Source organism: Corvus cornix, chromosome 12 (genome assembly GCF_000738735.6).
Source record: "Corvus cornix cornix isolate S_Up_H32 chromosome 12, ASM73873v5, whole genome shotgun sequence".
Taxonomy (NCBI): Eukaryota; Metazoa; Chordata; class Aves; order Passeriformes; family Corvidae; genus Corvus; species Corvus cornix.
In genome coordinates, this window is record NC_046342.1 from 2584102 (window position 1) to 2609993 (window position 25892).

Here is a 25892-nt window from a genome sequence, read left to right on the forward strand (position 1 = left end):
TAATGTCACTTCCAGAGGGTTGAATGCGGTATATTCATTGGGAGAATGGAAACTCGGGAGAAGCAGGACCTAAATACTCTGAGTTTTGTTTATTCATTGCTGCCTTTGGAGCCCGACACTATAGCTGGGATCACTTTACAGATATTGAGATGCTAATTTCCCCAGGGGCTGTTGTCAGCCAAGTACCACCCAGTTAAAATGGGACAGGACCTTCCTCAGCACCGGAGCCACACCAGTTGCTTGTTCCTGTGGCATCCAACGTGGAAAGTCAGGTGCTGGAGCAAAGCATGCTGAGGGTCCTTCAGGGATGTATAGAAGGAATTCTTTGCCTGCCTCTCGCTTCTTTTCATGAGGGAAATAGTGTTTGTTATGAGACTGGTTTGCTTTCCTGCACTCCTTAATCCGAAGTTTAGGGGGTATCTTGGTTGCCTTGGTGTGATTCCAAGAGGAGCAGCCACAACAGGAGACAGGGAAGAGACCAGAGACTTTGAATTCACTTCCCTGTCAGCATTTTCTGAGGGCAGGATGCCAATCTTTTGAACTATGTACCAGTTTTTCACTGCTTTACTTCTGGAAGATATGGTAAGGAGAGGCCTGACAGTACAATGTACAGAGAATATACAACCGTATAAACCATGAGAGTGTTCACAGAGAGGAGGAGACATGAAATCCTTCCCTGTGAGGGTGGGCAGGCCCTGGCACAGGGTGCCCAGAGCAGCTGTGGCTGCCCCTGGATCCCTGGCAGTGCCCAAGGCCAGGCTGGACATTGGGGCTGGGAGCAGCCTGGGACAGTGGAAGGTGTCCCTGCCCATGGCAGGGGTGGCACTGGATGATCTAGAGGATCCCTTCCAACCCCAACCACTCTGTGATTGTGCATGGGTTAAAAAAAAGAAATAAACTTTATCCAAAAAGTCCCTCTCCACTGCAGAGTGCTGGCTGAGAAAACTGGGGCTGGAATGCTCCCTCCAGAGAGCAAGGATGAGTGGCTGTGGGAAGGGCAGCAAGCGAACCCAGAGCAGGGTTCTGAGAGATCCAAAAATTGCCTTTGGTTTCCAAACTGCAGTTTCAGTCTCCTAAGAGTGAGATTCTCTTTGATTCTGGCCTTATCAGTTTTCATCCTCAAAGTTACCTCACTCAGCCTGGCACAACAGGAGACAGGGAAGAGGCCAGAGGCTTTGGAGTCACTTCCCTGACAACATTCTCTGAAGGCAGGTTCCAAATCCCTTGAAATAGGTATCAGCTTTCCATTAATTCAGTTCTGGAGCACATGGTAAGGAAATGCCTGACAGTATAAGGTACACAGAGTATTCTGGAGATATAGTTCATATAAAAACATTTATATCCTTATCATAACATGATTTTGGGGGGGGGAAAAATGGCATCTGTAACAGTTCTTTTGTGTCTGAGGTATAGGAAAATAAAATTGTCTTCAGTGGATTGGGAGCTTAAATTTGGGAATATGGCAAGCTGGAAATATTTTTAGAAAGGTATCGATACTTAATCACAATATCTCTCTTTAAAAGTATGGAGAAGAGGCAAAGCATCATTAAATCCCAATATCTCTGGGGAGCAGCACCTTTTTCTTCACTGACTTGTTTCAGGTGCACAAGTTCAGGGCAGGAGGATGCTCTGCATTGTTCCTCTGGGATGTTCCTGTGAGTTCTGGGGAAAATCATCCCACCCTCTGGGAAGAAAAAATCACTGACTGCTGAGCATCCCCATGGTCCAGTTTGCTGAGGAGCCCTCTTCCTTAAAAGCATCAAAAGTTCTGCCTCCTCCTACATTTTCACTCTATCAAGCTTCAGGCATTTGGAAATAAAAGCATTTCTTTTTCCTTCCGTGCACGATATGGAAAAAGTACAAAGAATAACCATTGTCTTCCTTTCTCTTTTCATATTTCATGTATTCCTGTGTATATTTCATATATTTCCAGTGTCCCAGAGACACCAGGATTTACCAGGTCTTTTAGGCGGCCTGTTAATGTCATTTCCTATAAGTGATAAATAAAGATACTCCATTTTTTAAAATAAATGCAGGAAGGGCAGGCAACTAATTTTTAAAATGAGGATGTTGATTAATGTTCCACTTTACTGAAACACTACCAACGAGTGCTCTCAGGATGAGAGATTTGGCAGCTCCCACATCCACCATAATGCACTCACAGGAGTTCCAAACTATTTACACTCAACTGCATCGAGGCATTGATGGCAGAGGTGACCCTGATTAATTCCTGCACTGCTCTGAATCCAAACCAAGATGGTGTTAAGGTCTTTTTTCTTCAAATATTCTAATTGTGTGACATTTGCCAGAAAGCAGGGCTCTGGGGTGGGTTTGGCTTTTCGGCTTTCAGGGGGAGAGAGGAGATTTAGCAAAGGTAGTGGGGTTCCAGCTCCTCTCACCAACTTGATCCCTTCAAGACATCCAATTTTTATTACAGATCTGCCCAATTGTAATATCCCAGTGACAAAAACCCTTCTCCAATGGCTTTTTATTAACTCCTCTTACTCTCTTTAGTTTGTCCTTCAGCATCCTTGGAGCCTGAGGAACAGTGGAGATGGCAGACACAGCACTCAGCCGTGATGTTTGAATTCTTTGCAAAGGGGAAATGTTTTGGTTACGAATCATTATGCAAAGACTTCACTCAGAAATGAAGAGGAAGCTCTACTTGGGTTGTATAACATCAGGTGAAACGTTATTTAATCTTTCTTTAAAAATAATAACCTTCCAGAATTCTTTTTAAGCCACTTGAAGAATACTTATCTATGAGCTGAACTTCTAACAAAGGATCCAAAAGGAACAGTTCAAAACAGAAGAAAATAGAGCTATAGAAGCATGAGGATGTTTTGATTTAAGTTCTTCCTTTTATTGAAAACAGCCTCAGCCTTGTATAAATATCTGATACCAAGAGATCCTCCCAGAGGATCAGTTTATTTTGGGAACATGGAACTCCTGCCTGCAGAATGAACCATGTGCACCACCAAAGAAGGTCACACATCAAAAGCATTGTTTTTTCCCCAAAACATTGCAGTTGCCTCCCTTCAGAGGAGCCTGTTTTCTCTCTGTTGCTTATATGGGGAGTGAAAACCACTCCACCAGGGTTTTTCCTGCTCTTCAGGAAGCCCCAGTGATTTTCAGCGAGTCCTGAAGATCCCAGACTGCTTCAAGTCCTGAAGGTTCTACTCGAGCTCCAAATTTCACCCCGAACATCTTTAATGTCTAATTCATCATGTGCAAATTTCTCTGTTTAAGATAAACCTACACTTAGCACTGTGCAGTTTTAAAAAATAGAAAAAGGAAAGGATGCTCAGAAGAGAAAGAATCTGCTGCCTCACTGCTGAAGGCTTAAAATTTTCACATTTTTGCATTTCAAACAGGTGAAGCTTCTGCAATGTTGGGGCACAAAACTCAAAGGAAATTTTCCTATCAGTTTCCAGGAGCCTGGATTTTACCTTACTAGATTTTACAGAATTGGAATTCATGAAAACAAGAAATGCAACTAAAAGACTGCTTTATCAGCTTCTTTCCCTTGCAGAAATATTTCTCAAGCTAAATTAAATATGTGAAGAGTTTATATATATATATATATATATATATTCTGCTACTCTAATGCAGCATTTGGCAAATTATGGGCTTGAGGACACAATATGCAAAGTAAAAATTAAAAAAAAAACAAACTCATCCCTTACATTATAAAGACTAAAATTGAATTGGTTTGTGTCATAGGTTAGCAAAACAATCAAATGTGTGTATTAAAATTATCATCTAAATAAAAAACAGCCTGCAGGAATCGATTTAAATTTTCTAAGCAGTAAAACAAAGTTTGTCTCACCAAAACTTAACTGTGTTCATTAGAGCTTTGTTCCCCTCAGAAATCCCTCAGAGGACAAAACAATTCCCTGACTGCCAAAGGATCCCTGAAGGTGGCAGTGGGAGTTGGAGACAATATGGAAAAATAAACTTATAGAGAGACTCCCCCCTTGGATAAATTGTCACAAAGACAGAGAAGCTCCCTGCCAAGGTCCCTGCATGACCTTAGGTGACCGAGGCGTTAATTGTGCCTTGGGTATGCAACAAACACTGCATTAACTCCTGATAAAAACCCTGGAGAGTTTTGTCAAGGGATATCTGGGAGTGATTTGGTTTTGCATACCTATAATACAGTTTTTTCCCCGGGTTGCATCCTGCAGTGAGCTCTAACAACTCCTCTTTATTCCTTGGATGAGGATGTGACCAATCCACGGCAATGCCAGCCCCAGTGGAAACAGCTCCTCTAAAAGGTGTCCTTCATGTTTATATATTTTTTAAATTTGTTTGTTCTCGCATTTCCTGCAGCAGCAGCTCCAGCATTAGAGGCTGTTTGGGGCAGCCAGTGCACCAAACATTTCATTCCCACTCCCTCAGATCAGAGCAGATCCTTCCCTTCCTCCCTGCTGGGGAAGATGGCACTGAGGCTGAGTTCTGTTTTTCCTGCCCGCGGTTTCTGCTCACACACCTTCTGTTGTCAGAGCCTGCAGTCAGCAGGTGCTGGTGAGGGGATCTCTGTCTCCTGCCTCCATGGAGAGCAGGGGAGCAGTCCCAGAGCACAGCTCCCAGCTCCAGCCGCTGCCAAAAGCAATCCCAGCCCGAAGGCGAATGGAGCTGGAGTCGGCAGTGTGGCCCTGCCCGGAGGGAAAGAACAGATTTCCCCTTCTCAGCTACCCTGGCACAGTGCCCCGGGTGGGCACCTCCATGCTGGAGTCTGGCCCAGCTGCTGGAACGGTGCCACTGGCAGCTGCGTTCCGAAAATTGAGAAACCAATGGAGTTTCTATAGCGCTACCAGTGCAGAACTCCTCTCCCTCTCTCTCCACAGCCTGCTCCTTCTGTGCCTTCTAAACTTGGAATTGGAAACAGCACAGAAGCTGCTGGTAAAGCTTAGAAACTGCAAACAAAAAAAGATAAACTCCCTCCAAGAGAGATTATTGTTCTGAAGGGTTTTTTTAAGCGGTCAGCAACCACGTGGTTGAAGGTGAAGGAAGCCTGGTTTTATATTCAGAAACACTTTGGAAAAATCTGTCACTAAAAGCTCTTTAGAAACTTCAGCAATTGTGGTTTAAGAAAGTCACTGCTGGATAAATCTCTAGGGAACAACCTCTTGGAAGGCCCTAGGGGACAAGCTGACCACGAGCCAACAGTGTGCCTGGAGCAAAGTCCAGCAGCATTCCGGGCTGAGGATGAGGAAGAGTATTCCCAGCACCCTGAGGGAGGTGGGTGATCCTTTGCCAAACACCACAAATTCAGTGCTGGGATCCCAGTTCATGAGTAAAAGGGACTTACTGGAGCCCAGTGAAGGCTCCAGGTTGAGGGACTGCTGCATCTAACATGAAAGCAGAGGTTGAGAGTTGGGACTGCTCAGGTTAGAGGAGAGAAGACTCAGGATTCTTGTGTATAAATAAATGTGTATAAATGAATGTGTATAAATGAATACCTGGTGGAAGGGAGTAAAGGACAGGGAATCAGTGTCTCCTCAGAGGTGCTGATAGAAGGACAAGAGGCACAAACTGAAACTCAGCAAATCCCACTTAAACTGAAGAAAAAACTTACAGAGAGAGTGGTCAAACTCTGGAACAGGTTGCCCACAGAGAAATTGTGGAGTCACCACCCTTGGAAAGCTCAGAACCTGACTGGATATGGACTTTAGGGGAGTGGCAGTGGGTTTATGGTTGGACTCGATGATCTTAAAGGACTTTTCCAGCCTAAGTGATCCCATGGCCCTCAACAACCTGTTCTGGTTGAACCTGCTTTGAGGGGCTCTATTCAAACAAGAATTTTCTGACCTGCTGCCATTTGCTTCACTTTGTTTTACAGCAGGGACACAGAGACTGCCCTGCAGGATGGACACTCCAGGGCAGGGAACCTCCCCGTGAAAGCTGGACTGATGCCTTGAAGAAACCAGCCAGAACCCCAAGTTAAATCTGGACTCTTGTGTTTAACAGTTTGCAATTGGCCCATCCGTAATTAATGGAATTAATTGATACTTTCAGCCTCCCACATCCCCTAGCAGCGAGTTCCACCATTTAGTCATTCATTGTGTGAAAAAGCACATTCTTTTGTATTTTTCTAAACCCACTACATCTCCATTTTTATAGACTTTTGCCAAAGCCAAGGCAGGGTTCCAGGAGGACCTCCTGAGTTCCTGGCTGAGTGCCACCCAAACAGGGAATGGTGCCTTGGCTGTGGAATCAGGAGGGCTGTGCTCTGTTTCCAGGTTTGACAGTGTGTAAAAGCTTTTTTTCTTTATTTTTTTTTGCCTTCTCACACAAAAACCTCACCAGTGATTGTTGGGTGTGTAGTGCCCTACACTGCTATTTAATGAGCGTCACAAATGAATACAAATCTCTGAGCTGCCACTCCAAATACTCAATTTTCTACAATAGCACCAAAACCATGGCCCAGCTTCCGGTTATTATCCACTAAGTAACTCTATTAGTTTTGATTTATTTAAAAAACCCAATTTATTGCCTAAAGACCAAAAGGAAAAAGGGAAAATGTTTTTAATTTAACAGAAATGTCCCTAGAAAGTCCCTCAGTGTTTAATAAACCCATTAAAAGGCCAAGTGACAACTTCTGACCCCACATTCTGCTGCACAAAGAAATGTTTAATTGAAGGCAGCATTGATTTCATGCTGCCCACAGAATAGTCTGAATATTGCCCTTCACAAGCATAATAAAAACTGAGAGCTTAGGCAGGATAAATACTAAAGACACAATTAAAAGTTAATTATCTTTTCTAAAGTAAGCTCAAAACAGAGAAATGAAATCTGGGGCAATGTATTCTTCAAATATTGGTACTGACACTACGGGTCAACAATCCGAGAGGATGGACAGGAAAAGATTTATCCTAATTTAATCCCATTTCAGTCACTCAGCCTTCCTCAAAGCTCCAGATGTGGACAATCCCATCCTAACTCAGCAAAAAATGGCCCAGGAAACGATGAAAATCCATAAAGTTAACCTAGAGCATGAACCACTTTATTAAAACATCCTTTTTCGTTTGAGAACCGTCATTTTCTGTTTAACACGATTTAATAGGACAGAAAGGATTCAAATTACTATCACGAGACGGAAACAAAGCCATTTTTTCACTTCAGCTACAAGGGATACCTACTTAGCTATAAATACATAGCAGGAACACGTTCAGTCAGTGCAGAGGTCACCCACTGTCCTCTTTTTATTGTTGCAAAACCAGACGATAGCAGAAAGGTTACGGCAACAAATTCCAATTTTCATTTAGGCAGTTAAAATGCAGCCCAATTCAAATGGCTGGAGCACAATGCCATGGGAATGCTCCCCAAAGGTGGCCTTCTCTTCCCACTGTCCCCACAGGAAGCCTGGGAATCCCAGCAGCTCTCCTACCCCTGCCACATGCCCTGGCTAGGGGTCACCATAGGTCAAGGACATCCCCAAGGAGCAGCCAGAGCTGGAAAAGCAATAAATGTCTGCAGGCACCACTTAAGGGTGGATGGATGTGTCCCCTCTGAGCATGGCAAACCCAAATGAGTTCCAGCATTACTCATCTCCTTCAGTCAGAACAATTCTGGGGAGCAAAGGCAGGAACCCACCAAGGCCACCTCACCACTAAACCCTCAGCAGATCAGTTCTGTGGCAGCACAAGCAGTGAATTGGTTCAGACTTCATTGCAGTGACCTCCTCTGAAATGTAGGTCACAAAACCTTATACATTTATTTACTGCAGCCTCAAAGACTCCATATCCACAAACACTAACTCTTATTTCATTTTTTTCCATAGCCCCATCCCCGAATTCCAACAACGATAAAGTACTGAGCAAGCAACACTCATTAATCAACACTCATTAATTTTGGCATTGTATAGAATTGTAGAATAATTCAATTAGCTTTAAATTCATCTCTCCCCACACTCCCAGCTCTTATGGTAGGAATCCTACAAGCACAGCCATCGAGGGTGTGGGACCACAAGTGCCAGGAAGGAATTTGGGGTGGCACAACGGGGATTCTGTGGCTGAGTGAGCGCAGCCGCAGCTCTGCGACTGCCAGGGCAGCACTGCAGAGATGATAACTCGGGGTGGCCCAGCTGCCTCTGCCTCAGAGTTAATTGCTGGTGAATGCTGGCTGGAATTTGCTTGGAACCCACCCAAGAGCTTGGCACCCACCCAGGATTACGTGCCAAGAATCTCCGAGATCACTCCAGCAAGCTCAGAGCAACAATTTGTCCAATCAATCTCAGATTTTAAGAATTTTTTTTTTTTTTTTCTAAAGGGGCATTTGGGATTTGTGGTTGTTCTCAGTTACAAGTTTAGGGAATCTCGCATTCCTGGGTAAGGAGCTACTGACAGAAAAATCAGAATGAGCTTTTATAAACAAATACGAGGAGGGATGGAGGAAGACAAAGTAATAATGCAGATTTGGTTTAGACCTTCAGGCACAAGCTGGTGTTCTTTTCCCTGTGACAGATTTGTCTGGGAGAAGCTAATTAGGAAAACAAACAAAGCACTACTGATGTCCTGGGCTTGTTTTAAAGGCTTATCTGAAGTGATCAAAGAGCTGATTTAGGGGTGGTTCCAACCCAAAAAACATCCTTGGGGTCATGTCTGTCCCTCAGAATCACTCCTTGCATGTTCTCCCTCCACGTGAAGGACCTTGGGTTTCTGTCTGATCCCTCCAACCTACAGCACTCCCCACACAAGATGGAGAAAAGACAAAAAGGGGCTGTGGTTTGGTTTATTTCTTTCCCTTTCTCACTTGCTGAAAGCTCACTTAGTGTTGCATTCTTCAACTCTGTATTTTGGAAATATGCACTCATCTCTTACTTTTACTTGTAGGAACGAAAGTAAAAATTTAAGCGAGAACATAAAATTTTTTAAAAAACCACAAAAACCACCTAAACTACTTAAAAACTAAACTACTTTAAATTCTGCAGGTAAGGGGAGTTATAGAAATACAAAAATACATTTAGCAGTGATATGCCTGTACTGAAAACCATCGGCTGGTCAGTGTCCAAATGCACAAGAAAGTAAACTAAGCCCTGTGTTATTTAATTTCTGCCTGATTCACCCAAGCTGAGGTGTCTCAGCTCTGGCTCTTGGGCATTCCAAATGCTCCACAGGGTCAGGGCAAAGAGGAATTTCTAGGACTGATGAAATAGTGGGGAACCCACCCACACTTCCAAGACAAGTTTCCCTCCCCACGCTGGAAGAACAAGCCCTGCTCAATTTGATGACCCTGGACCACCTCACCCACTTTGTTGTGAAGATCAAATTACCAAACAGATCATTTTAATTTGTAATCCCTTCTCCTCTGCCACGTTTTCTGCCCTCATAAAATAGAAACTCACTGAGGGCTGCTTCCCACCTGTACACTTTTCAGCTCTGCCATCATTTCCCACCTCTGGTCTGCTCACCTTCATGGCTGGATAAACAAATTCCCGGAGGCCCACGGGCTGGGAAAGTACCAGCTTTCCCTGGAGTTTTTGTGAGCATCCCCCAGAGTCCCCATGTTGTTTTATTATTTTACCCAGAGGGATTTAGAGCATTTGAAAAGCCCAAGTTGTTTTTAGAGTGGCAGGAGCTGTACACCCAGCTGGAGAATTTTAGTAAACAAGTCACTCAACATTCACTGGAATTCTGCTGTGAGCCTGGGCCTTTTTCAAGAGAGCTGGGCAGTGGAAAATCTTGCATTTAGAGCTGGCAAAAACGTAAAGTAAATCTGAGATCAAGACAAAAAAAGCGCTAGGATAATAAAATGTCGTTTAGAAACTGTGTTCAGGACCTTGCTTCTTGACATCTGGGGCTACTGAAAGTACTGACATTGATCAAATGTTTAATTTTGCAGCAGAATGAAGCTTCAATTTAATTTTATTTGCAAATTTGTGTGAAACAGAAAAGCATTTAGCCAGAAACTGAAAGGTTATTTTGACAAGCCAAATGTTGTTTCTCCATTTTTTTTAAATGAAGCATTTGATTTTTAGCTCCTAAACAAGATATTGTCTCCAAATGTAATAGTAATTAAAAATTTAAGAAGTATTTTTATTTTAAGCATTTTAAGCTCTGGTCTGTGTGAAACACTTTCTGTTTGTTCTGCTAAAATATCAGTGTGCAAACAGAACTTGAGTGCAGAATCACCAAGAACCAGATCCCACCTCCCACTCTTTTGGAGGTCAGCTGCACTTTTTTATTCCAGTGTTCTCTGGAATTGACCCCAAACAAGTGAGAAATCAGTGAACCCTTACCCAAACGACACCAACATCTGCAGAGTTCCTGCCAGGTTTGTAACACCTTTTCTCAAAGCATTTCATTCCCTCTTTGCTTGTGACACTTGAACATTTCCTTCCCTTTTCCTTATTTACAAACCCAAATTGCAGCAGCAGTGTGGGGTTGGCCCTGGTGGGACAAAGCCCATTTTATTGCCTCTCTTCCCCCGTGGCATCAAAAACTGTTCCTGCAGCCAGGATTCTGGGGAAAATTCTGAGGAAAGCTGAGTTTGTTGAGCCTCAGTTTTTAAAGCCTATAAACATCCACACGGGCAAATCCGTCTGTGTGTGGAAACTGAGACTGTGCCCACAGCTAAGGAAGATTTTCCTTAACATATCCATGACCTCTGCAGGAATTCCTGTACTACAAAGTTTTCTGGAATTTAATGTTGACAAGTGGACATTTCTCTCTTTAAAGACTCATTTCAGAGGAAAAGATATGAACAGTCACATGATGCACCACAGCCAAAGCTGAAATCAGGAAAACATGCTGATTTCTCATCCTGTCATTTATTTCATGGGCAGTTTTGGTGATGCAACATCAGTGTGAATATATCTGTGTGTGTTTTATCAAGCAGAAGGGAGAAACGGTGGTGTAATGGTAGGTAAAGAACTGAAATTGTAGGACCATAATCCAACAAATAATTCAACAACCTAACCCCACCCCACACCAGCACAGCGGAGCTGCTTTGTCCGTAGGGAAGGCAGAGGCAACAGTGCAGTAAATCCCATATATAAGCACAGTTGTCATACACATTTTAGGGGATACCAAAAGCAAGGTTGTAGATCCTGAGGGAAGCACCTTTCCAGCCTCACACCAACCCCCAGAGCCAGGCACGTCTCCCAGGGCAGGTCTGCGGGGTGCACACTCTACATTTTTGCTCAGCCTTTTTCCTGTTGGGTTATTTTGAGAATTCAGCTGTTACCCCAGTTCTAGGGAAGAAATAAAAAGAGTCTCAGAAACTCCAGGGGGATTAGAAAGCTTTTTTTTTTTTTTTTAACAGGTCTTGAAAGAATAATCTTTAGGAGCACTCAACTTTTTAAACAGCAAATTCCAGATTTCCTGCGAGCAGCATGTCATTCCACCAGTGTAGTAACCTCATCTTTTGCTTTTTTCTCACATTCCTCTGGAATAATGGGATTAAGAAGAATCCTACTAGCAGTTCTTAAAATAACTTCATATTTTCCAGTGTCTCTATTCATGTGGCAACATAAACCCACTTGTGTCACAAAAATAGCACGGAATGTTTATTTGTTTCACTTTTGACTCCCCCCACTGTGTGCAAGCTCCCTTATTATTATTTCCTCATTAATATCCATCTGTCACTTAGCTTTTTATTTCACTAATTCCTAATTTAATCTGAAACATGCATTTTTAACAACAGCTTTTCTCTGCTAGCAGCCTGGGCTTCTAAAGCAGCTGACAGGGTCAAGCCATTGATATTATTTGTAGTCCTTTAAATGTTCCAATTTAGGCCAAAAAAAAAAAAAAAAAAAAAAGCCTCTTCAAGTTTCTCTTGCATTTCTTTTCAGGTTCCATCATGAAAACAGTGGGAGATCTCTGGCTGTCATGCCCATACTCCGAGTTAATGTGTGGATCCTGTCTCCCTCCAGTGGCACATTGCACCAGCCATAAAATCTGATATTAAAGAGCAATTAAAGCTTCTCTGAAACTCAGATGATGCCTCTCCGCTGGCAGGGTTGCTAAGGGGTTGCAGGGACAGATTCCACGTGGCCCAGAAATCCCAGAGAAATTCCAAAATGAGCCCATTCTTTCAACAAGTCTCTTCTCACTGCCCAAACCTGCTGCTGCCTGCTCAGCTTGTGCAGCAAGGGCAAGAAACACAGGGAGAAACCATGGGGAGAAGGAGGCAAAGTATTTGTTCAGGGCGTGAAATAACACCCCAGAGCAATCACTGGACTTCAGAAAGCACATTTGCTACATCAAATTAACAGCCGCAGCTTCATGCTGTTGAATAAATCAGATTTGTCTGGTGAGCCATGAGTTCTGTTCACTCACACACCCCAAAAGTTTGTGTAGGGAATTTAGATCAAGCCTTTCCCACAGAATACTTACATTTACCCCAAACCTTTCCACTTGAATATACACAAAACTTTTGCACTTAAATATACTTAAATATACCCAAAATATCCATACCATATCAAAACTGATGTGGTGAGCAAACACTGAGCTGCTCCAGGCACCCCAGAGAGCTGTTTTTTGTCACAGGACACCTGGTTCAGGCAGTGAGTACCTGATGAGGGAAACAATCCAGAGAATGGGAAGAAAGTGGGAGGAAAAAGAAGAGTAAATTCCATACCCTTAGCAGAACTGCACGGGTGTCACAGGAGCTGGACCTCTTCCTCCTCTCACTATTTTTTCCCAATTAAATTTTTGGGTTTTTTTAAAATCGCTGCCCAAACTCTTATAAAAGTCAAAAATGCAGTAAATCACTGAAGGGTTTACTGACTTATTTGTTAAAATTCTGGTAAAATTCAGGATTTTTGACCTGTCTCTGAACCATTTTTTCATGTACTATCCTTAAAAACTCACCAGCCTGCATTGAACATATCCTAGGGAGCAGTTTCTCATTACACTGCAAGTTTCTCACTTAGGGAATCATGGAGTCATTAATGTTGGGAAAGACCTCTAAGATTGCTACCTGTCACATTTCAAAAAAATAAAAGCACACCAAAATTCCCCAGCAACCAGAGATCATTTCATTGCCCACATCTGAAAAGTCTGAAGTTTCTATTGTAAGGATCACTAGGCTTAGATGCAGGACAGGTCTAAAATCCACTGCTCAGCAACCCGAATTTTCTGAGCATGAAAGCACCCAAAGAGGAAATCACCATTTCTTTTACAACCTTTTTTTTTAAGGAAAGCAGAGCCCCAACATTTATGTTTGAATGCAGCAGTTTGCTCCACTTCCAGAGGCAGAGAAGAGGATTTTCCTCTGCCTTGGAAAAAGGCTTCACTGGCCTCGAGGTGGCGACAGGATTGTGGATTCCAAGGCTGAAAATCCTAAAACTGAATCAATCTGCATTATTTCTTCTTCCTAAAGCAACTCAGCATCCCTAAACTTTGGGAATAAAATGGTGAGGGAAGAGAAATTCTCAAAAGCTTTTGCAGTTTGGGTTTTCAGATCAGGATTTAAGGAAATATCACCTCCACACCAGGCCAGTATTCCCAAATGCCTCTCAAAATATATATATTGTAATTAGATTAATTAGAAAGCAATTGGTTGCAGTTTTCATGAGTAGCATCTTTTTTTAAAGTATATTGTTATGTATATGCTGAAACAGAGTAAAATCATGTTAAGGAAGGAAAAACCACCACAATAAACTCGTGCTAATACAAAAATTAAGGAGTAAGCCATGAAAAATCGCAATTTTCAGGGGAAAAAAATGATGTGCATTTATTTGAGAGTGATTTTCTACCAGAAAAAAAAGGTGTTTTCTCCAAAAGAGATGTACTAAAATGCTCTTTTTCTCTACAACCACACGTGAAAAGAGCCCAAATGCCATGCAGGACAAAGCATTTTTTGATCCAGAGGGCAATGTGAGGAAGAGGGGGATCTTTGTAGTATAAAGTCTCTCCAGAGTAAGTGGGTTTTCAGGTTAAGCTGATGCTCTTTGCTGTGCACTCATGCTTTGGTGCTTATTTCCAAGAAGGAAGATCCAGTGGGCTTCAAGCCAGTCAACCAAACCTCAGTGCTGAGGGAATTTATGGGAAAGGTCCTCTGGAAGCCCTTTCCCAGTTGTCACCTGCACATCCCAGCTGCCTAAAAGAGAATTCTCATGGCTGAGCTACCAAAGAATTGCAGAAATCAGAAATCTTATTGCAGTTTGAACGTTTTCCCACTGCAAATAAAAGAGCTGAGGAATCTAAAATCAATTTAGCCGTGATGGCTCCGATTTTCCTGGGCCTGATTAATTTGGCATCATTCCTCATGCTCAACATTCACGTGAGAGTTTATCAGAGATAAGGTACAACCTGTATTCTTTCCACATGGAAATGGAAATTTGTCCAAGATTTTGGGAAGCAGCAGCTGTTTGGAGGAGTGTGCAGTTCTGTTTGTGTTGATAGATGCTCTAGCGCATATGTTCATCAAAACAATTCATATTTTTATAATTTAAAAAAACCAGCAAGTTGGCCAATTTTTAGCATGCAAACATCCAATAAACAAGAGAGTGTTATTCTTATTTTCCTCCCCATTTTAGCAATCCACTGTTACAGCAGGGGTTACACTGATGTGTGAGTTTTGCCATGTCATATCCATAATGTTACTTCCTGACCCACCAAACTGCCACATCTGCCACTCCCTCATCCACTTCACCTCTTCCAGGCACAAATGTTTGCAAAATCCCCTTCCAGAGCACCAAATGTTTTCCCCAGAAAGACTCAGTGAGCACCACACACAAGTACAATCACATACTGAGTGCCTTAAATCTGTCGAGGGACAACCAGAACCATATTGTGAGTCAGGCTTGCACACAAACCCCATAACAATCCCATTAACTTGCTGAAGCACTGCTTCTGTGTGAGTTATTTAAGCTATAAACAGCACCTGTATCTCCCAGATTAGGGCAGAGGGATGTATTTCAAGCCAATTTGAGCATGAAGATTATAGAGACCTTTTTGTTGATGAAGCAAAACACTTCTGAGGCTTAAATAGAGCTCCAGACTGTTCCAGCTTCCACTGCTGCTGCACAAAGTGATTGGTATGAGCTCTGCACACACTCAGGACAGAAGATGGCATTTTAAGAGTGAGAGGATTGGGGCTGCTGGAAAGATAAAATATAAAAATTAAATGGAGAGCACAGCCCTGGGAGGCTGAGAGGAGCTGCAGAGATGAATAGCTGCTCACAAAGCTCAAACCCACCGTGGAATGCAAATTGCACAAAGACAAAAGAGTCGAGGACTTCAAACTAAAGTGAGCCTTGAAGAGAAACTTCATTTGTTTAATCCCAGTAAACAGAGCTGGCTGTGGGGTTCAAACACCTCTCTCCTAAAGCAGACCCAGCACCCTCCCTGAAATATTATTGAAACAGGCCCGCAACTGAAGGGGAAAGCAAGTTCTGCTGGTACACATGATTTATGCTTTGGCACTGCAGAGTAAATCAAAAGAAACAAGAGTGAAGGTGGGAACTGGAAGCACGAATCTCCAGGTAGTTTCAGCTGTGTTCCTTGGCAGAAAGCTCTAGAACCAATTGACAAGAGTTTTGTGAAGTCGGAGGGGAGGGTGGGTTTATCCAAATATTTGTGGGTTTGAACATTAAATTCTACGTTTCTATAAAATGGAGAATGTCTATGCATCCATCTTATCACCATTAAAAGTTGTACTAAAGCTGAACCAAAGGCTATTTTTAAAATAAAAACTAGTTGTGCCAAATTCTGGTTTTAAGTCTGAAGAACTAAGCTTCCTCTATTTCTTGAAAAGTGACTAGAGATTGCACCCATTACTCTGGAAGCTTTCTTCAAGTTTTGAATTCATTATTCTCAACGACATAGCTCAGTTTTGCTGGAATGGCATTTTTCAACACAAAAATAATTCTTAAAAGCAATTTAGCATTCATACCCCGGTTCAATCACCTGCGTTGGTGTTCACCATCTCTGGTATGGCACATTTTATTCCATCTGCTTTCTACTAAAAGGTGTTTAAAATACAACTGAAGAACAACAGCTCAGCCGTGAAAGTCTCCCTGAACCTGAGAAGGAACTGGCTCCTCAAAGCAGCCACTGAGCATTCCCAAAAGGCATTCCAGCCTCACATGTGTGGGACAGACAGACACACCCCACGTGTCCCCAGCGCTTTGTGCTTCCCAGGCTGCTCCCACCAACGCCGTGGGCTTTGCAAATTGTCATGGCAACGACATATTTCTTTACAAGTGGCAACAGGATAGTAAATAGGCATGTAAACCCTCCTGGGAGCTGGCAATAATGTGCCTTAAGCTGGCAATAATGTCCCTTAAGCTGGCGTGCCCTCCTTCAGTGACAAACACAAGCAAGGGTGTCAGTGGCACGTGGAAAATCCAAACGCAGGGCAAAATCCTGTTAGCAGCCTCTAGAAAAGCCCTGGACAAGGGAAGGAACCAGCACTGAAGCAGCAGGACTGAGCCCTGCTCATACGAGGAGCTCAGTTCTCCCACGAGGAAAGGCTGGGAGAGTTGGGATTGTTCGGCCTGGCCAAGAGAAGCTTTGGGGTGACCACTGTGGCCTTGCAGTGCCTGAAGGGGCCAGCAGGAAAGATGGAGAGAGACTTTTTACAAGGGATGGAGTGACAGGACAAGGGGGAAAGGCTTCACACTGACAGAGGGCAGGGTTAGATGGGATGTTAGTGAGCAATTGTTCCCTGTGAGGGTGGGCAGGCCCTGGCACAGGGTGCCCAGAGCAGCTGGGGCTGCCCCTGGATCCCTGGCAGTGTCCAAGGCCAGGCTGGACGTGCCTTGGAGCAGCCTGGGATAGCAGAAGGTGTCCCTGCCCATGGCAGGGGTGGCACTGGATGGGCTGTAGGGTCCTTTCCAACCCCAACCATTCCATGACTCCCCACAGTCGCTGCGGGTGGAGCAGAGCCCAACGTGTGGCACAAGATCAGGGCACCCTGAGCACTGCTGGGGAAGGCAGGGGGCACCTGTAGCTGCCAGCCCCACACCCTGGGGTGAAACTCCAGTTCAAACTGGGCAGAACAAACCAGTGCCACCCCCGGGCTCAGATAAACACACCACAGACAATTCCTTGTCCCGGCTAAAAGTGTTTGGGCACCCAGGGCTCAGCTGGAACCAGGATGGATCCACTGCGCACTGAGCCTGTTGTAAGGTGCAAACAAATGTCTGGGAGTGTGCCAGAGAATCCTGTCTTTCCCTCTGTTCCAGGGCTAATTTCAGGGTGACCTGAGGCCACCTCTGAGCAAGGTGCTGCTGGAATTCCACAGCCAGCACTGACACCACTTCCACAGCCCTTTCCCTTCACCCATCCATGCTGACACACAACACCACAAACACTGCCAAGTCCAAAAGACACAACGTGGTCAAATTTTCATCTAAAATTTTTATCTAAAATTTTCAATCTTTTAAATGAATCTCTTTCTTTCTGTTTTCTTTTCCGTGTATAAATACTACTTGTTTAAAGCAAACACCACAGATGTTTCTGATGCCTCAAGGCAATTACCTGAAGGAGCCCCTCTATTGTCTTTTGTGACACAATACATGTTTAAAGTAAGCAGAGATTTTAAAAAATTACGCTGACATATCTTCAGTAAGCAGATTAAGAAAAATCATTTTGACAAATATTCCCAAATTCCCTTCTGTCTCCTTCTCAGGATCCATTTAATAATGTAATAGCCTCAGGAGAAACACTGTGTAATGTCTTTTACAGTGCCAAAGCAGATCAGTAACATGCTGTCTGCAACCTGTCAGGTGCTACAGAGATTGTGTCATTTTCCCCCTTCAATATCACACAAATGATGTCCAATAACTGTTTTAAGGCACTCATCTGTCACTGGGAAAGAACCAAACAACTTAATCCATTATTTCCGTGTTCTACTCTACTCTGGAAACAACAAAACAGGCAGAGATCCTGGTTTGAGCACTTTGTTCCTCTTTGGTTGCATACTCCGCTATGAAGACAGCAATCCCCTGAATGAACAATTTCTCTGTTAATTCTGACTGAGATTTAGATCTGGAATGACCAAAGAACCATAAAACGGCTAAATCCCAGTGAAATTTCTTCCCATTAAACTGCTGGCAACGCTCTTGTCCCTCAGTGGCAGAAGCACCAACTGCAACTGCTTCTGAAAATCCTCATTTATCAACCAAAGTACTCTCCAATTAAAAAAATAACCTGTTCCAACACGCTTTACAGCCCTATCCCCAAGTCCAGAACTCCAGCGAGGAACAACTCCCCAGCAGTCACCTGTATTCAGACTTCAAAACCAAGAAGCTCTTGCAGTTTTTCTCAGTCAGAGAGGCAAATAAAGGCACGGCCCATGGTCCTACCTGTGGGTCAGAGAGCCGGGAGATGTCGGGATAAAGGTAGAATTTGATCCCCTCGGAAGCGCCGGGTAACGTCACCCCCCGGATCAGGAGGATCATCAGCATGATGTAGGGGAATGTGGCTGTTACATACACGACCTGCAGGAGGAAATACACATTAGAAAAGGATTTTCTTCCAGCTGCAGCAAAACCACCTCATTTTCACATCCACTGGAGGAAAAGTGCTTTGGATACCTTTGTGCAGGGTTTTTGTCCTGCAGCCGTATTCCCTTGTAAACTCTTCAGGTTTTGTGGGAGGGGTCAGCACTTTTTATAGAGATTGGGACTGTAAGTAATATATATATATATACATATATATATATATATATATATAAAGTATATATAAGACTGTAAGTCCTCTGTAAGTATAATATTTCCAAACACTGGTACTCATGATAACAAGTCATTAATTCTATATATTATACCAGCACGTGCAATGGATTCTCAGTCACCCCATAATTACTAAACTGGTTTCTCTTCAGACTGCTCTGCCTGCATGTCTGTGCTTCAGAAATAAACATTTCATCAAGCCCAAAGGTTAAATTCTGTCCATATCTCCTTGGGATTTGATAGAGAACCCTTATCATACAAAGCACCTTCAGGCAAAATTTCTGAGGCGCTGAACCCCAGCAATTTGTATTTTCACATATGTGGCCACACTTATTTGTTTTTTTCAGAGATCAGTTTGTTCTCTGCATGAGGAGCAACAGGAAACCTGCAAGAAATCACGTTTTCCAAGGGAAAAATGGAGGAGAATTGGTCCTGTTTTACAATCCCACATCTGAGAGCAGCACAGGGCTGTTCAAACTCAGAGAATGATTAAATGATAAATTCCATGGCACTAGAAATATTTTATTTATGTCATAACCACCTGAAATTTAACTCTCTATAATTCCCTGTGGCTGTTTCCACCTGTGCAGAGTAGGTTTAACCATCCAAATGTGAGGTGTTATTCTTACATCTCCCTTGCACCAGCCAAAATTAATTAAGCTGCAAGAATGGAAAAAAATCATTTGGTGAAAAATACACCCTCAAAAAAGACGCATTTTAAACTCAGGAGTCCAATATCTGTTTCCTATATAAATGAAAGGGATACATCAAAGAATGGACCTATGAAAGGATTCTCAAACATATTCTTGTAATTAATGAACTGAAATTTGATTTTCAGACTGAGTATGTAACCCCAACCATTAAATGATGTCATGTGCCTCATCAGGTACACTCAAAAATGGAGGAACTTGAATTTCCCAGGAAATGGAGACCATCATTCTAATCCTCTAGGTCCCAAATGCCCGAACTGATGAATTCATAGGTCAATACAATGCAAAATGGGAAGATTTATCCCAGTGCTTACATTTGTTGACTGTTGGTGGGAATGCAAACTGCTATGACTGGCTGAGTTCAAATAGTTCAAACTTTGAGTTCAAACCTTGTCTCTCCATGTTTAGGTTTCAAATAAAAAAGGATCAGCAGCTACAGAGAACTAAAAAAGAAACACACGGGATGGACACGGTCCTGCTCTGAGCCTTAAATGAGGTGGAGAGGATGGAGTAGCCAGCTAATGGTTTTCACTTATTTGGCTCTTTGCCAGCTATTTTTTCCCCTTGTTTTAAATCAATAGCTGCATTTAACAGAGGGTAGTAGTCAGCAGACACATCCATGTGATGGCACTGAAGGGCTTGCACCTGAATATCTGTAATGTTTCCTTGCATTTCCTTCCTTCTTTGCCCTGCTGTGCAGCACATCCACTGCTTCCTGCACATCCCACCGCTGCCTTGGAACGCCCCACTGAGCAAACGCCGCAATCTGGCAGAGGCAGATTCCTTCCCAGGTTGTGTTGGGAGGACTTCCTCTCTCAGCTCCATCAAGGAAGAGCCAAAACCATTCATCTCTGCAGCCAAGAGAGGCCAGGTAAAGGGATCTGTGCAATCCCACAGCAGCAAGGACTGGAACCACAACCTCCAATAAATTTTTCGGCCATCAGGCCGCTCTGCCTCACGAGGACTCTCCCTGCTCTCTGGTTGCCATGCAGGGATATAAACAGAGCACCATTGGCTCAGGATTTCTGGCAATAAACACCCATGCAGATATCCAGAACCACAAGGAAAGGGACACCAAGGAAGCAGGAGTGGGAAAAATGGGAAGATCCCTCCTTCCCAAGCCCACTGACACTGCTGATAATTGATCTGTGTCAGTGCTCACACAGCTCCTGGGGCTGCAAAGCTCCAACTGCAACAGGTGAGTGCACTGTGTTGGAAGAGAGACATTAACTCCCGTTTTCTCCCCCTTCCCAAGAGCTCCTGAGGTGAGGCAGGATGGGGAATTTAGGAATCAGTGCCATTATTAGCATCACCCTCACATCTGTCTGGCATTAAAAGTTTCCTGAATTGTTTTCTTTTCTTTCAACGCATCGAACCTCTCAGAATATCAATGTGAACACAACTGTTTCTAATTACACTGCATCCTGTTTTAATTGACTTTAATTGCTTGGTATGTTCATTTGCATCCCAATGCTCAAAATGCTTTTTTTAAACCCTTGTCAGAGCCATGCCAATGTTTAAGCAGTTGGAAACAAAATAAAAATTTCTGGCAGGCGATCTTTTCCACCAAGTTCTCCTCTTACAATGTGGTTGAAAGGAAAATTTACAACGATATTTAGGCATACAAGTAGGTGGAAATGCACCCAACAACTCTGAACTGTACTCAGGTGCTTAACTGAAAGTACATTGGAACCAAAGATCCTGAGAATGGATACTTTATTGACTGCCACGAGCTTTAATTATCAAAGAATAGGCATTAAGTTGAGCACCAAGTACTGGAAACTTAAATACCAAAACCTTCAAGGGGCTTAGATGTCAGTCAATGTTAATAAATACACATCTAAGTACCTATGAAATTATTTCATAAGTGAGGCACCATAAAGATTTTGAGAACTGAACTAGATTTCAGTTTCATCTTTTCATACCTAATTACTTTAACAACACAAATGTGTGCCTGTGTTCCAATTTGTCCCCTGGGACTGCTGAATTTCTTGTCCTAACTGAAAAGGTGGTTTTCTGAACGCTCCAGCCAGATCATGCTGCAGGGGGAGGGAGATATGGCTTGTGAGGATAAGAAATTCAGGATAACCCTGTTGAGAAAAAGGAGGAAGATTTCCATGCAGTGAACGGAGCCCCAAACCCATGGAAATCTCAAAGCCCCAAACCAGATTTCTCTCTTCTACAGGACACACCAGCCCGAGCTTCACACATTTCCTCACAGCAGCATGGAGCAGAGAACTTCCCTCCTTTGCGTGGCTCTGGCTAAGAAAACAGAACCAGGATTCCTGAACAAAATATGACTTGGAGGCCAGGAAGTTGCTGGAATTCTCCCCTGCAAGCTGCAATGTTCAAGCTCGTTTGCACTATAATGAACCAACTGCGTTTTATAAATGGCATCAAATTTCTCTGGCTGCTTCAGGAAATTACTGGCTTGTTAATCCCTGTCCCCTAAAATCCTCTGTTGCTCTATTGGCCTGTAAACGTGAGGAATATCAATGCAGGAATTGCCAGAGATTTGCCAGAACTCACTATTAAAGTGTTTGTGGGAAATCAGACCTGCCCCTGTGCCCTGCTCATCCTTATTTTTCACTGAGTGTTTTCAGCCTAGTTCATTTAACTTTACTTATTAATTTATTTATTCATTTATTTATTTGAAACCATGACCATGGAGAACTAGAATGAAACCTCCAACTATGCCCACACTGCACTACATTCCTGTGTGGAGAAACTGCTCAGGAACCAAAATTCCACTGAGTGACGTGAGAAAGAAAGAAGTAATTTTTATCCAGGAGGACATATTAGCACAATTATAGAAATATAATTATCATACCACTGCCTGGCAGCTCTGGTCTGAGTAGACACACCCAGGAACCACCAATTTGGGCAGGATCGCCATCAAAATTATTTTAATTGTCCCACATGCCATAGTCAACCCAGACTTGGCCTCACTAATGTTTGCCAGTTTCACAAATTCTGATTTCCTAGATGGTACCAGCAGATGATAAACTCTGCAAAAGGTCTTCGTTTCCAGCTGCCGTGGTGCAGTGTGAAATATTCCATGCAGCATTGTTTGGAAAGAAAGGCTTTTGCTCATCTGACTCTACACCATCCACAGAGCTACAGGTGACAACTGAAAGGAGAGATTTTCTACATTAATTGGATTTACGAGAAAAACGGTGCCAAATGGTATAAAGGAATGATTCACAAGGATTCTAACAGCATGTCAAAAGGGGGGAAAATGTTCGAGGTCTACCTACAATTTAAAGCTAAAATTTCATATGCTGAAAAAGAAACTAAAGCAAAAACCCAACAGCAGATAAGTGGAATTGTGTAATTGGGATCAGGGGAGGGGTTAGAATCAGCAAAACAGCTGATATTTCAGTTTTCTCTCAGTGTTTTATGGATTTATTCAGTATCACCTTCTGTTTGTCATCTTTGTTTATCCACAGAGGGAATCATGCTCCAGAATAATTCCAGTAAACCATCCTCAACCAGATTGCCTGTAAACTGCAGAATTCCTTCCAAATGACCACTGGATCATGTGTGAGTGCAGACAGCTTCACTCCGAGCAGAAAGGAATTCAAACCCCAACAGCTAAGAAAATTTAATGAGATTGGAGGGCTGAGAAATAAGTATCAAAGAGGAAAAATTCACTGGGAATGAAAATTCAATGAGATGAGCCAGAAAAGAGAGGCCAAGAGAGGACACTCGGGGAAGGGATGGGGGAACCTGAGTGATCACAGGAAGCAAAAGATTCCACATGAAATAATAACTGCAGAAAGGAATAAACACTTCCAGCACCACATCACACTGAGGTCATTGCCTGGGACACGGAAAAATCGCTACCTGGCAGAGCTGTGCAAGTCCCAGTTTTTTTCCACATGGTGGTGAAGGCAATAAATAAATAAATGAAAGCCTGAGTCACTCTGGAACGGTTTCCTTCCCAATGAAATGAAAACTTCACTCCCGAATTCATTAGTCAATTAAAAAAACCCCAAAACATTCTGTTTCATTTTGGTTTGGCTTTCTTTCTACTGAATGGGTGGAAGGGAGATCTGTCTTGAATGAAAAATGCTTTAACAAGCCAAAGTCGTTATTTAGAAGCCTTAATCCCATGTTAAAAACGGGTGAAAAATCTATTTTCCTTTTTTTTTTTTTTGCAGCAAAAAAAAATCGCTTTTTACATTGGGTCTGACTTTATACACTTTTCAGCACTTCCCAAATTCCATTTCAGATATTCTCTGTTCCAAAAACTGCCTGCCTGTAGCCAAAAGGGCCAAAAGAAAAAGAAAGTTTTCTGTTAGAAACCGAGGAATGCAGCTAAAATTGGAAAACAATGAGAAAGCACCAGGGGCAGACAATACCCACACACAGCAGCAGCTCATTTTCCCAGCTGAACTGAGTGAACAATTCACTTCCATGATGAGCTGCTTCTCCCCATAAATACTCCTTAAGCAGCATCAACTTTTCTAAATATGTGTTATTTCCCAGCTAATTCCAACAGCTGGGTTTGTTTCCAGATTGCCCAGGAGCAGTAAAATCAAGATCTGTCTTCTTTCTGCTAAAATTGCTCTTCAGGCTTGGTGGTTCTTTGGATCAGCTGTACAGGCCTCCTATTTAATAAAAAAAAATATCGGTGTACTGTCTAGAGCTAATGCAAAGATAGATTTCCTTTTATTCGAGTAAAAATTCTCTAATTAGCAGATCCTGCCCCAAAACATTCATTTGTAAGACTACCAAGAGCAGAATATGCAGACATATCCAGAAATCCCAGTCATGGAGACCAGAACACACAAAAGTGCTCATCTAAAATGTAGAACCAGTGAATTTTATCCCATTATTGCAATCATTTATGGGAGCACTTGCATGTAAACACTATACTAAATAAAATTAAAAAGAAATAAATAACAATGGCAAATAAATTTATGAATAATAAATTATTTTAAAAAATAAATAATGGCAAATGCAGATAACCAGATTAATTCTTAGTACATGCACAGCTTAATAATGACCTAATCAGTGAAAAATAATGTGCCAACAGCTTCCAAAAAGGGGGAGTGGTCAAAAATAATCAGGCTGGATCCTGAAATAATGTCTTTAAGTCACAGTTCCTTATATTTCAAGGATTCCTTACGGCCTGAATAGGCCTTGGTCAAGTTCACAGTATCAAATTCACAGTAAAATATACACAGTGCACAAATCAGTGCAGAGTAGTTTTTGGTGACTGCTCTGAAGTGGTTTTAAATGTTCACAAGTGAATCTGCACTAAACAAGGATCAACCTGAGCTAAAAACTAAGAGACTGTTGGAAATGTGTCATTAATGTTATTACATTTTTGCTGTCATTAAATGCCAAAAAGGAAAGTATTTATCTATTTCATAGATAAATATCTACAGCAAATACAACTCAGGAGCTCAGTGCCTCCTCCCAGTGCTTCCTCCGTCTCCAAAATTATATTTTCCACACTCAACATTAATCCTCCACTCACCAACTGTTCCTAGAGGAGTTATGTTGATGAAAAAAGTGAAGGCTGCACCGATCCTCAACACCAACACGAGAATGTGCTCTCCATTTGTTACAAAATGTGTTCCTCACGTTGTTTATTTGCTCTTACCACACTGCTTATGCAAAAATCCCAACAGTTGTAAACACGACGTCCCCAAAATAACTCTGGGAGGCAGGGGAAGGTCTGTGGTGGAATTTCTCAAAAGCAGAAAGTTGCAGGAAACCTTTAGGAAAACGAGCACTACAATTTGGCAAGCAGACACAGCTCTCCCTGTGTAATACAAAAGCAGATTTCCAGTGCTAAAATCACAGTGTTACTGTCCCTGGCACCTGGAATGTGTTTGTTGGAGGTTTCTCCTTTAAAAGCAGAGGATGTTTTGGGGTTGGTGGGGTTTTTACTCAGAAAAGACCATTGATTGAAGTTTATTATTTTATCTCCACCACAAACAGTGGTGATAAAGCAGTGAAATAATGGCATCCTATAACTAAAATGTGATTTTTTGTTTGACTTTCAAGTGCACAAAGACAAAGAGCTGCCCTCTGGTTGTGGGCAGGGAGAGGAGGACTGACAGGGAGGAAGCAAATTTCAGCATCTTGTCTGAGCTCATCACTGCAAGCGAAGTGTTTATGTAGAACTCCCATCAAGGAGGGAATTTGCAGAGCCACAAATATCTCAGAATTAAAGACTGCTATTTAATCAAGTAAAAGTCAACTTTAAAAATCAATCAGGAAGAATTTTAAATATAAATTAAGCCTAATTAATCAACTGAGGGTTGGGGGTTTTTTCCATTTGTAAAGGTCTTTAAAATGTTCAAGCTTTTATAAAATAAAGCTCTTCCTTTCCAGAACCTTCCAGGATTTTCAGGCCTCTCAGTGCTATCTAGTTTACCTTCAGAGACAAACCACATACAGTGAGTTACATATACCCCAAGAAGTTTGCATTTTGCTCAAAAAAATGCTTAATACGGGATGACTATTCCTCATGACAACCCCATTTCTGTGAAAATAATTTACAGTGGGCCAGAATTATCCCGCAGGAGCACCTGAAT

At 42.5% G+C, this 25892-nt stretch overlaps 1 protein-coding gene across 3 annotated transcripts in view; it reads right to left on the reverse strand.

The window, feature by feature from the left end:
- SLC6A11 (solute carrier family 6 member 11) overlaps positions 1-25892 on the reverse strand; it is an 86480-nt gene that overhangs the window by 25559 nt on the left and 35029 nt on the right. For all 3 annotated transcript variants that reach the window (XM_010409748.4, XM_010409750.3, XM_010409749.4), the window contains exon 7: positions 18263-18397. In XM_010409748.4, coding sequence (XP_010408050.1) covers positions 18263-18397 — 135 coding nt within the window. The remainder of the gene's footprint in view (positions 1-18262; positions 18398-25892) is intronic.